The sequence below is a fragment of the Topomyia yanbarensis genome, chromosome 2 (assembly GCF_030247195.1).
Source record: "Topomyia yanbarensis strain Yona2022 chromosome 2, ASM3024719v1, whole genome shotgun sequence".
Classification (NCBI taxonomy): Eukaryota; Metazoa; Arthropoda; class Insecta; order Diptera; family Culicidae; genus Topomyia; species Topomyia yanbarensis.
Window position 1 is genome coordinate 329,885,570 of NC_080671.1, and position 14,136 is coordinate 329,899,705.

At 35.0% G+C, this 14,136-nt stretch overlaps 1 protein-coding gene across 2 annotated transcripts in view; it reads right to left on the bottom strand.

Annotated features, from left to right (window-relative positions):
• The window catches only part of LOC131683879 (neuropeptide SIFamide receptor-like), a 622,586-nt gene that overhangs the window by 553,149 nt on the left and 55,301 nt on the right, over nucleotides 1–14,136 (bottom strand). For both annotated transcript variants that reach the window (XM_058966252.1, XM_058966250.1), the window contains exon 2: nucleotides 10,441–10,711. In XM_058966252.1, coding sequence (XP_058822235.1) covers nucleotides 10,441–10,711 — 271 coding nt within the window. The remainder of the gene's footprint in view (nucleotides 1–10,440; nucleotides 10,712–14,136) is intronic.

A 14,136-nucleotide genomic window follows, 5' to 3' on the forward strand; every position in this document is an offset into this window, starting at 1 on the left:
GGCTCTGACTGAAACCCTCAGTACCGGTAGTACCGGTAAAGTACCGGTACTCGAATATTTTTTTAAAAAATTCGAAAAAAGCTTCAAAGTGAAATTGAATGCTCAAACTGATCATCTTATTCTCAGATGATTGATTTCTGCTGATCAAAAAAACATATTTTTATTGTTTTTAATTGCTTCGGAATGGCATGACTCATTTCAGCAGAAGATATATTTCGTATGCGGCACCTTCTTTTATTTCGAAATCTAAGCCACTTTGAAATCAATAACTGCTGCGGTGCGACGTGTCGACGGTGTCGATTTCAACAGATGGTAAATGTAAGAAACCCTATTAACAACAGTAAATCAAAGCGAGAATGGCAGTAAATCCGAGCAGGTTGCTCGCATTTCCTCTCTTGCTTTTCTGTAAATTGGTTTCGACCTGCATACCAAGGCTCCTTGCTTTCCTGTAAACTATGGAGTCATGCTGAATTTTCCGATCACCAATAATTACAAATCGCCCCATTTGATGTAGTTCACCAAGTCTAAAATTGTTAGCTACTAAATCGCTGTTCATTCTTTTAGAAATAAAGGTTTAAAAGCAAACCAAATAAAGAATGTTGCTAATAAAAAATCATAGCAAATTTTTACGTCTCTTGCGCTAGATGTGAATATTTTGAAATTTAGTACAAGATCGTTAAAATTTAATTTCGACAAAATAAAACAGGAATTTAAACATACCATTCAGTACAACGGGAGCAAGTAATGTTTAACTTCTAGAATTATTATGATTACCTCATTCCCCCACAAAGATGTTAGCTCAAATATTTATCAAGAAGGTAATTGATATAATTAAAAGTCATTTTGTAGACCGATATTTTGAAACAGGTCCTCCTAGAGATTTTCATAAAAAAATTGTATGGTACCGAAAATACCGGTACTGGCTTTTGTTCAGTACCGGTATTACGGTACCAAAAATGGGTCGGTATTCCCGGGATTTTCGGTACCGGTATTACCGGTACCACAACCCTACCTGGAACGTTGCACTTGCGTTTTCCACCCTAGAACGTTGCACTGGGATACAAATGTACCACACGAGTTTGATCGCAATTTTGGCAGGTAAAATGCTAACCAAAGAAATGAATAATACATCATTTTCTTCGTTTTTTAATTGCAAAAACAGCTGTGTAAGTGAAAGTAACGAATTTATTGAATCAATGATACATAAATTGGTTTAAACAAAATAAAAAGTGAAAAAATCTAGGTTTTGATTTTGTCCACAAAAATTACTTTAACTTTGCGAATTTTCAAACGATTTAAAAAAAGTAAATGATTCTAAACGTTAAAAGAATGGTCTTGAAACGGTATAAAATGGAATTTCGATATTTTTGGAAAAGTGCAATTATTTTGAAGAGTGAAAGTTTAAAAACCGGGTTTTGGAAAATACCACGAAATGCAAATTGAAATGAAAAAATATTTCTGACCAGTAATACATTGGTAACACGCAACGTTACTGTTACAGCAGTTATTGTGCGCAAATTATACTTGCGAGCCATTGCTTTGAAAACTGTAAAAAACAAACAATAAAAATCAACAAAAAATGAGAACGATTTTTTGTTCCGCTTCAAAATTAAATTAAATAAATGATTAAAAGCGATTGTATAATACTAATTGTTACTTACGTAGTAAAACAACCGGTATTTAAACTGGTATTGTCACGAATCACATTTCCACTGACAGCACCAAACCTGACGATACACTAACGGCAACAGTACACTGGGGTACAAATATACCCCCACGCCAACTTTGACACTTGCTTCTACAAAGGCTATAAGTAAACTGGCTATACCACCTTTCCTACTCTTACTAGCAACTCAAAATTATGGCTAGGGTCTCTGGTCGGTAAATTCCAAATTCTCGTTTTCACACGGCTCCAAAGAAGGCGTGGGGTACATTTGTACCCCAGTGCAACGTTCTAGGGTTAATATACACGGAATTGTTTGAACAGATTGAAACGATGCATGAGAGCTGTATTATTTTCAATTTGAAGTTGTGTTCATAAAAGGTACATTAAATGACGAAATCATCGTTGCCGATAGATGCTGAACATGTTTAGAATATGGTTGGTTTTTTGTTTCGATGATCTTGGGATTATCTTATCGTAGGTTACTGAAAAAAGTGTCATTTGATCAAACTTACCCCGGCGATCAAAGATACCAAGTTTTTCGGTATAGTTCACTTTAGAGATGATGATTTGGTCGATTTATTAGGAGCTAAATTAAGGCACGTTTGAAAAAAGACGTTTGCAGTTGGAAGGACAACTTTGTTGATGTCGCTCAGCAGTGTTGCCAAAACCGCAGGCATTCGTGAGTTTTGTTAAGCACACCTGCATACTGGATTGGTACACTATGTGAATGAGGTGAAGTAGCGGATGTTACAAGAAGATATTTTATTTTAATTGAAAATTGAATTTAGCCGTACCTCTTGAAGAAAAACCTGATGTTAACATTGTAATTGACATTCTCTCAACATCATTGATTCGAAAACCGGAAGTGCAAAATATGATAACAATAGGCTTTACTGCTATAATCTACACAATACCCTATATAACACTAACTTAGGATATTACAAAAAAGATTTAAAATGAAATATCAATGGCTGAGTCGACCTGCAAGTTGGAAGTGCCTGCCGAGTTTCGAATTCGTGATTCAATTATAGACGGTTGTCTGCACTCAACAGCAGTAAACGGTGCAAAAATTGTCTCCTTAGGGGAGACTGAGGAGACTTGATCCCCTTTCTTTATTTTTCAATCCAACTCCGTGGAATGATAAAAAACTATGCATTTTTTGTAGTTTTATATTGTTTCTAGGGTTGACTGATAATCATAAAAAAATTACATGGAAATATTATACTGGACATGAGCTATGAGCATTTCTGGAAAACAACAAAAACAATGGAAAATTCTTTGATTAGTGGAGACTCGATCCCTAATTTGGGTACACTTGATATTTTTTTTAAAACGTGTTTAAAAGAGCATGTAGTAAGCCTATTTTTGCCCTGTTTCTATTATCATTCTACCCATCTGGATCCTTTGGTTAGAGCAGCGTCTGCCATCTTTGCTCAACGCATTGGCTCAAATGGTGTTGCGATAATTGGGGTACTCGATTAGAGTTTCTGCTGCGCTCAAACAGAAGATTTTCACCATTCTCAAGACAATTGTGTTATGATATTTACTCTTAATAAGAGGCGAATGACCTTAAGGCTAAAACGTCTATAATCGAAACAAAAAATGACCCCTAATAACAAAGTAAAGAAGCTGAAATAATAAAATTAATAGTGAAATAATGTGATACCCACCTGATTTTCACGATTTTTTACGAATTCCCCAAATCTCCGTGCAATTATTTGAAAGCTGTCTTTATCAAGGTTGAGGAACGTCAAATGTGGGATGTATGGTTGCTACGTATACTGTAGTAAACAATTACAGTTAAGTTTCTGTATGATGAAGCGTTCATTTTTGACAATATTTTTTTTTGTTATTTTATGGCAACACTGACTTCAATTGTTCTGGTGTGAATTTGGTTATTTTCTCCTGTAATTCTGTATGCAAAAGTATAGTATGTAGTGGTTGACTTTATCAATTGTGAAAAAGTTTGAAAATTTAGAAAATAAATCTTCTTCAGTTCTTCTGAGATTTTTTTCTTTAAATCGGTAAAAATTCGGTTACACATGTCCAATTTCTTTTTTTATGTTAAAGAAACTTATGTTTAGATAAAACTACGCAACTTTCTAGTATATTCGATTCATGTCTTCTGATCCGCCTTTCATGGGATCAAGTCTCCTCCGTCTCCCCTACATATTGCAGCTATCGTGTTCTATTCATAGCTCAGCCATTGATTTCCTATTACATATAATAGCTGACGGTGCCCGTAAACTTTGTTAAAATGAATCTAATCCACCTAGTAGTGTTGTTGTAGCCTTATAGAATTTTTCACAGTTTGGTTACAGTAAAGCTATTATTCGACTTGATATTCACAGAAACATTTTTTCAAATATTTAGCCTAGTTTCAGCACGAACTCACAATCTTTCTCAACAGACTAAAATTGCAAATTGAAGTTGAACACTTCACAAAAATGGCAAAGATGGCAGTATTTACAGTCTAAGGATAGAATAACACAATAGTTTGTTCAATGGATTCCCAGCGCCATTCCGAGAACCGAGTGGATTCTTTCGCTTTCTCCCCGCAAAGATGTCTTCATCTGACGCGGCAGTGGTGGATGTGTTGAAACACGTTTATTCAGCGTGGAAATCGAATCAGGCAGGCAAAATGATGTTTCGATTGGACTGGTTTTGTAATTGAATAACCACTTCATGCTTGCAGGCATTGCAGTTCTGGCCGATTCAATCTCGGACTTGCACAGCGAAAAAAGGGTGCTACGGTGTAAAAGTGGAAATTAAAAATGTTTCCTAGAAAATGGTCATCTAGTAGATTGTTAAAATAATTGAAACCGCACAATGTAATGCAAAAATGTGGCATATGTGAACTACAGTAAAGGAATAAAACTTTTTATGTACATTGCAACAATTATGTATTGTTGCATTTCAATTATATATTTATTGCTGATAACTCGTTTTTTTCAGACCAATGTTTTTTAGGTTTACAATATCTTGGAGCACTGATATAATCGAATCATATGTTATGCTTTGTTTAACAAAATCAGAACTGTAAAAATATATTTCTTTAGTTCCAAGGCTACTCTCATAACCATTTTCTATTGTTTAGAATATTTTTTCCTATTGAGATAGACCTTTTTTAACTTTTTTTCTGAACTCTAATGGTAATTAGCTGAACAAGACATAAGCCAAATATGAGCTTTTCCGATCGCTGTAGTTGCTTTGTTGAAGGTTGCCTATTGATTGGACGTTGTCGGACAAAGTTATTTAACTTAAACGATCAACGAAACTTTATAAATATCCTAGTTATTTTTAGGATACGCGAGTTTTTTGTTATAGAAGCAATCAAGGTAGTCCCCCTCTTTTTTGGGTTAGGAAAAATTCAATTGTGCCGGGTTGGGAATCGAAACCAGGAAACCTGCGTATAAATCAATTTGTGAAAGAAGGTTTATTAGATTTGTATATGCAGTATTTTTTTAAAGTGTGATATATTACTTATGTGTATCGGAAGATAAACAAACAACAAGCTATAGAATAAAAATTTTCTCGCGAATGTTACACGAGTATACTTTATATCTCACCCCGTTTAAAAAATTCTAGCTAACATTCAGCATCAGCATTCACTCCGATGGTAGCAATTCCTTGAACCTCGCTCTTACGTTCGTTTAAAAATTCACCGCAACACTGAGCCAACCGCGGGAGTGTTGAATGCAAATATATTTCAAAAGAATCAGACAATCCACAACTCTGCATCAGCATTCCTTCAACATTCCCACGAGGATCATCGTGAAGTCATGAATTCCGACTGCTGATGCATGTTTCCATTGTCACAATTTGAAATGTTCTATAGAGGGAAACTACCATCACAAAGCAGATTGATTTGCAACTTTTCTTATCCAATATTCCACCCTCTTTTCCACATGATGAAAACGCGAAAAGGCGTCCTGCTCGAATGCATCGTTTTCCGCGGCGCAGTGTCGTTCGCCTAGACCACAGTTCTCGGTTACACAACTTACACTTCGGTAGTAGCACGAGATTTCAATTTCCATTTTCCTTCTGCTCTGAATATGTTTACTGCAAGTTCACAACGATTCATCATTTCATCGACAACAAAACATTCCCAATCAAACGTGTTCGGACGAAATTGCACATGATGTTAAATGGTTGGTTGTGTTGAGTGTAAATCCGTCGGTAAAATTGTGGATGCGTTTGTAAAATGATGATACCTAGATAAAACACTCATCGGATATGAATTTTTCTTTAGGTTTCGTTGCAGGTTATCTTCTAATGATCTACTATGAAAAAACTCTATCCCAGATTCGTTGGCTCGATTGATCGCAGGTAGTAGTAATCGGGAGTAAATGAAGACGCCATATCAAGAAAACTGGCAACTCTGTCAAAATTCAGCCAGACGCTTTTCCAGTAAAGTTCAGCCGGAAAATGAGGAACTGGAATTCTGGCTGGCTAGAGTTATTATCTGATTTCAATGATACAACCGATTCCAATCAGAATCGGTTGTGGAACTAGGACTAGGAATGCTAATTACATCCAGTCAGAATTCCGGCTTATTGTCCGGTTAGACTCATTGGATTTACGGGCCTACCCAGTAAGTGCGCCGAATATACTCATTTTTGGTAACTATGAGAAGCTGTCAGAAAATGAGTGTAATGAAAAGCTGTCACTGATAGAAAAATACTCAACAAAATTTCAATGTTTTCTAAGTAACAAAAGTAAAGTTTTTATTTGCATAATTAAGTAGTTTATACGGGTTACGAAATGATAGACTAGTCGGTAAGTCGAAAAGATGCATTGCATTGTTCTGTTCTGTTGTGAAGTAAAGTACCGTAAACCTGGGTGACATTGATCACTTTTCGAAGTAACCATTACATATTTTTAGAGGCAACTCATTTTTTTCAAGTTTAATATTTTTAAACCATGTACTGATCTATGGAGAACAAGATTGAATGATTTTACCTAAAATTATCCGCTTACAGCTGTTTTTCCAAAAATAATTTCAAGTTTAAGTCCATTTTCGTATTCCGGGGTGACTTTGATAACCTGCATGTTCACCCACATTAAGTTGTTGATGTCAATGTTTTTCATTCAAATGTTTGTTTAAACTAATTCTGGAAAGATACTCATTGTTAAATAGATATTAATTGATATTATAAAAAGTATTTCAATGTACTGTACAATTAGAATAACCAAAATGCGTATAATTTGTGTCCAACTAGAATAAAATATTCTGAAACCCTTTAAAACTGCTAAAATAGTTTTATTTCAGTGCTTTATCAATGAAGAAAAAGTTTCATCCATTTTAACACGTTGGAATACTGAACAATAAAAAAATGTTGCAAATTTTAGCTTAAAATAATTTGAAATAATTGCCAACTAGTTTCACAAAAAAATGTATTTAAAATAAGCAAACTCTTGAAACTAAATTTGGCACATCTAAATCTAAAGGAAAATAAAAATTCGTTTGTAATTTATTACTCTTGCTCAAATCTGAGATTTATTTGTTTTATAAAAAATAGACACTTTACGAAGCTTCGTAAAATATGGGAAAGTTAAATTTCGGTGTTTTGTAGTTGTTGTACCCAAAAACCGAACAATACACTAAAAAAGTATAACAAATCAGTATTTTATAAGTTTAGAGTAAAAATCATTTCAAATTAAAATGATTCGGTAAACTATTCTGGTTTAATAAGCGATCTACGAAAAAAGTTTCGAGTGATCAAAGACACCCCGATGATCAAAGTCACCCCGGTTTACGGTATTATGAATAACATAGCCGTTGGAAGCGTGGCTGCTCCCTAGTGGTAGGGTTCGTCGCGGTTGCGGTAATTACCGCAACAGCGCGGTATTTACCGCACCCGCACCGCAAAAACTGCGGTGCGGTGAGACATTATTTCCCGCGGATGCGGTGCGGGAAATGAGCTTTTACCGCGCGGTATTACCGCAACCGCACTTCAAAAAATAATTGATAAAGTCTGCAGTCTGCTTTAAAAAGTGAAATATGACTTTTACCATTTGAGAAGGACGCAACTAGATTTATTTTCTGAACGAATGCTTAGCAATGTCATTATTAGGAACATCTCTCTGTCAAAATGTTCGAGTTTTATTTATTACCCTACAATAGAGAAACATGATAAACATTTAATTACTCTAATTTCCATAGACTTGACAATGATTTGAAAAGAATTCCGAATATAATCTGTAGTCGACCTATCGCTACTTGATTTTTTTGGTCATTCAAATATGATAAAACATACCGTTACTAAGAAATAAAATCTATAAGCTGTGACCAATATAATTTGGCACCATTATTTTTAAGACATATTTTGAAAACTATTTATTTTATACTTCAAAGTAAAAACTTTCAAACGAACCTTTTCAAATACATAAACGCACTGTCAAATCTAATCACAAAATGCATAATTTCTCCTGATTCCTCTTAGCAATCGTGAAATCGTAATCGTTTTCGATGACATTTTCTCAACTGTGAATTTTGATTTATTTGGAGAACTTAGAGATGAACTAATGATACTACGACTTAAAAACAATCCAAAGAATGTAACTATCATCATCAAACCAAACGAATTTGGAGGATTTTTTTTTGCGTGCGTCCATTGTTCGTCCAACTGGGAATATTTTCTACCAAATTTTGTAGGAGTATTTTGTAACTTTTTGAAAGTAAAGCTTTCGAAGTTAGTGTAGGGCATTGCGATTTTTTTGTGTTTCTCAAAGTCTCCCTCAAGGTCTTCCTTCATATTGTGACAAGTGTCAAAGTTAGCAACTTTGACACTTGTCACAATATGAAGGAAGACCTTGAGGGAGACTTTGAGAAACACAAAAAAATCGCAATGCCCTACACTAACTTCGAAAGCTTTACTTTCAAAAAGTTACAAAATACTCCTACAAAATTTTGCATAGTTTGGACAGTTTTTGCCTTAATTGAAAATTTATCTCGAAACTTCAACGTAGGAGTTAGGTATTTTTACATAGAACCTGTATACAAAGTTTGAAAGAAATCGGTTAAGTAATTTTTGAATGGCAGGTAACACCGCAAATCATGTTTTTCCAGAGACGTTCTACAAAAAGCTTCACCACCGAGTCGTTTGTCGATATTTCTGCATGGAAAAATTACAGTACGTTATTGAAATGATACGCTATAATGTACAAAAGTTTTTATCAGTTCGCTTCACGCAAAGTTTAAAAAAAACAATCGAGTGTTTTTTTGTGTGTTTTTGTTGTGTTTTTTTGACACGTGTTTTTTTGACAGTGTGTCAAAAAACGTGTTTTTTTGACAAAAAAAGTGTTTTTTTGACGCCAAAAGCCTTACCACTCTTAATAAAACTTGCAAAGTTTGATATTTTCAAAAATGTTACATTCTGAGGAGTCCGTCAAAGATAATTTTCGTGTAAATAAGAATAACATTTTACTATATATGGCTATACAAAACAAATGAATAATTTTTCAGCACAATTTGTAAAATTCATGATTTTTACCGCATTTACCGCATTACCGCGCGGTGCGGTGCGGTAAATGCAATGCGGTTGCGGTAAGCGGTGCGGTTTTATTATTTTTTTGCGTTTGCGGTGCGGACTATCCATTTACCGCCCACATCCGCACCGCGACGAACCCTACCTAGTGGTGGCGAGGAGGCAAGTCCATTCCAGGTCGCATACGTTAGCATATGGTCATTATCACGACTAACTTTTCTATCAGTAATACCATTGATACGTACTTCAAGGCATTCCTCGTCTTCGTAACACAAGTTCCAGTACGCCTTCAAATGGTAAACACTTGAATTCCTGTACTTAGGGTAAGGTTGGGTAAATCCAACCGTTGGGTATACCCGACCCCCCTCTGTTACCGAAAATCAGAAACACTACGCGAACTAATATCAATGTTGTCGTGTAGAAAATAATCATAATGGTGGTATGACAGCATTTTATTAGTCTACATTGAGATGCTCATACGACAAAAAGTGTGTTTTTACAACTTTTGATTTGACTTTTGTGCATTGACTACAGGATATTTTTGATTGTTAAAGTGATTGCATAATAAATGTAAGTGGATTTAAATTATTTTATTTAAGTCCTACAAAGTCCATAGATGAATTTAGTTCAACCTTTTTCATATTTTCTTTAATTGCATCGTAATGAAAAATGACGCGGTGGGGCAAATCCGACCTCTAAATATTGGGGTAAATCCGACCGCTTTTTTGCTAAGAAAATATTTATTTATCAAATTGAGATATATTTTTATTGTTATTATTTATTAGTTTTATGCAAAATGGTTCATAATTACAAACGAAAGACACAAAAACGTGATGATTATAGTATTCATCGAGCAATTGCTCCGATGCAATTTTTGTTTCTGAGCAACCATCTAGTCAAGCATGAAGTCTCGCAAAAGAAGCAGTTCTGGTTAAGCTGATGATCTGGTGCTACCTTAGTTCGATTCCAAGTTAATGTCGTATTTTGACAAGACTAAATCAAAACGCAAATTCCATAACTAATATACTTATAGCTGTTGTGTGCTTCACACAAAAAAGTGATTATAATCGATTTTCTCCGTAGTGAAGAAAATTTGGTTTTCACCCACTCTCATCAGCTTAATTAGAACTTCAGTATGTTTTGTTTTGCATTCCTTAATCCCAATAATCGACAGAACTTGTATGATACAAGGTAAAAGATGCCTGCTTCTTGACATGTCGACTTCTTCGATTTATCGCTACCCAAAAGTTTCACAAATTGGACAAAAATAAGTAATCTACTTACGCACAAAGATGTTGCTCATCAGCGTTGCCGGCAGACAGAACACTATCACCAGCACGTCAGCCACGGCCAGGTTCACGATGAAAAAGTTAGTCACGGTGCGCATCCGGGGCGCTCGGAATACCACGGCAATGACGAAACTGTTCCCAACCAGGCCAACGATAAACACTACAAAGTAGGCCACACAGTACACAGCCGTCATGGTGGACGAATGTCGGTAAAAGAGTTCATACTCCTCGTACGGGCCGGTGTCGTTCAGTGTCGTCTCCTGGGCCTGAAAGAAGTGTAAAGAAATGGGAAGGTTCAAATTTAACGAATAAGTAAAGAAGCTTCAAACTAAAAATAGTAGAAGAACATAGTGACACTATTTTATTTCAGTGGAAACGATTCAAATAGCAATCATACTACAGGTTACAAGCAGCACTAAAAATGTTTAAATTACGTGAAGCTTGATTATTGTCCGGAAGCATTTTTTGACGTCTTTGTTTTCGATATAGGGGTGCACGTTGCAAATTCTACAAAAATGTTATGTAACGAAAAGTAGTCCAATTTGAAAGGCATATAATTCAGCCATCTCACGATAAATTTTCCATTTTTTTGCACATATCGCCCCGAAATACTTCTAAGAATAGATTCCAATAGATAAACTCAAAGATTTTTGTTATCATGGCATTAAAAATTTAAATAATGAACAACCTAGTCAAAATATCGCGCATTTACACACAGAAGGTAACGCTTCCCTAGTCCAGCACTACAGATTTGTGTACCTAGCGCGCTACGCTTCTATGAATGACGTGATCATCGACTATTTAAACGGACGGATTTCGCCAGTGCAGCTTAGGGTTGACTGTGGACTCTAAACTAACATTTAGACCACATGTTAACAAAATCCTCACCAGATGCTCCACCCTCGTTCGTTGTCTCTATCCACTAATCAATCGCAAATCCAGACTCTCGATAACAAATAAATTAGCCGTCTATAAACAAATTATTTCCCCAATGATACATTACGCATCACCTGTGTGGGAATCATGTGCAAAAACACACAAAAAGAAGATCCAGATTGCCCAAAATCGAACCCTCCGCTTGATTCTGAACCTACCATATGGTACCCGAACAACTGACTTACACCAACTAGCTGATATCCAGCCAGTCGAAGACAAAATGGCATCAACAAAATCAAAATTCAGAGAAAAATGCTCATTATCAGAATTTCCACTTGTAAATTCTCTCTATCAATAAATGTTCATTAAAATAATTTTGTAAATAGTAGGTTAAGGTACACTCAAAAAAAAGTAAACGTTATGCCTATTGATTTTACACATAGATTTTTGCAATTAACGGAGGCATATAGACACTATTTGCTGGCACATAAACCTAATGTGTGTATTTACAAGAAATATTAATCTTACATTCACATTTCATAACTATTGGGCACATAAAACCCCATTCTATAACAATATGCACATATAACTTATGTGTGTTCATACATAGTTTATACAGTTGACACATAGAAGATATGTGTGCGCGAGATAACAATAGCATTTCTTCTTCATATGAATTTTAAGCGGTTTGAAGCAAATAGAATTAACGTTTGGATTTTTTTCAGTGTAGGTTAAGTTGTAAATAGTAGGTTAAGTAGTAGTTAGAATTCAATACTAAATTTAAACAATCTCTCTAATGAGTAAAATCGAAACAAATATTAAATATCCAACTAGTACAAACTGTACAAAAATAATCCAAAGCTGAAAAGAGGTATTCTACATCACTTAAAAAACTTGTAAAATGTATTACACTACAAAAATATGAAATAAAGTAACTGTCTGAACTGAACTGAACTGCCAGTGCAGCTCAGTTGCCAGTTGAGCGGCCTACGAAGCAGGTCACTGCGTTGTGTGTTTTCACAGCCAGTGTAGCTGAGTTAGAAGTCCGTTACACTGCCTGTGGAGGTACGCTACCCAGTGAATGCGACTGTGCTTGCCGTTCAAACACTATGCTATCTTTTGTGTTGTGCTCGTTTCCAGCACAATTTTATGTATAATTATTCGTACACAAAATAGTTTGTACATGTGAGCTCGTGGTATTAGTTGTCTCTTTCGCTCTACCCATCATCATCAGCGTTCATTCATTTTGCTTTGTGTTTGAGTCGAATGTGTAGGTAGTTAGATCTAATTTGTTACTAAATTGCACAACGAAAGTTTATTATTTACGTTCGATCAATTCATTGATTCATTTCCCCTTCACCTGATTCATTTCCACTCAGCCTATAGTATTTTGGTTCTACTAATAATACTACTACAAAGCGTATTTATTAATGAATACACTGCCACTTGAAAAACCATTTCAAAAACGCATCTTGTCCATATATAGTCCATATATAGAATTGTTTTCGATTCTTGTATATTTACCCAAGTAGCAATTTTTGTTTCAGTAACTATTTCACAACCAGTTGGCAACAAAAAATAGGTGCTGTTGTGACTGACATCTAACTTCCTGTGCGACCTAAAAAGCGCAGTTTTAGGCCGATTTTCAACATGATTATGATTGAGCAGAACAGTAAAAACTTGTTCCCGTTTCGTTGGAATAACCATGCGAGAATAACTAAATGAAATCATATTGTTGTCAACATGTTGAATGCAGGTCGCAACAAGATTACTTAATCATACCATTTTTTCGTTCACCTAGACTGTCAATCGCAACTGAAATGTTACTTATTTTCTTATAAATATGTTAAGATTATGTTACCAGTGGAAATGAAAATGAAGACCAAGTTAAAATATATGTTGATTATTTAAATTTGAACAGTAGTGTCATTCTTCATATCAAAAATTGCCAATTAAGCATCAAATTTTACTGCGCATCAGGGTCTATCGAGTGATATTTTATTCCACTTCATATTATTTCACGCGCTCTTGGTGAAACCAAATTATCAACAAAATAAAACTCATTTTGTCAAGGAGCAAACCGAATCATATAAGAAATCCAACATTATTCAATGAAATCACACATTTATCATAAATCAGGAACATAAATCGCTTTACCGCTAGACTTTTATGAATATTCGTGTGCCGGTTGAGGTTTTATTTACAATGCATTAGAAAATGATGCATATAAGAAACATAGCTTTCTAGACATCCAGGGCCAAATTTAGGATGTGATTTTGGTGAATGCGAAACAATTCCCTTTTCGAGCAAATTTATATCAATGAGCAAAGATTTTGATTTGTGAACAACTGCATTCCAGCGTACGGTTTGTCTTCATCGAACAATTTTTAGTTCACATCCAAATATACCTTTCCTTAATATGACCCTGTACTATACTATTCTTACTGAAAACGTTCTAATTACAAAGTCATATTCTTGTCATACGCGCGTATCAGGCACAGATCATGATTATACCTTGAATCACAAACTCACACGTATTGATGAATAGCATTTGCAACACTGAATTGACCAATTCATAACTAAAGGTCAGCAAGATAATAATTAAGTCGAATTTTTGTTTCCATTACGTTGACAAAATTCACCTGTCACACTTCATGCGCTCCATATTATAGAAGCATTGAACTGTACGGTAGCGCCAACTATAAGATGTTCGGTGTATCGGAAAAATGTAAACATGTATGATTGTAACGAGAAATTTTAAAGGAAATCTTGTTTTTACCGCAGTAGTAGCATTAATACTTAATTGTTGAACTAT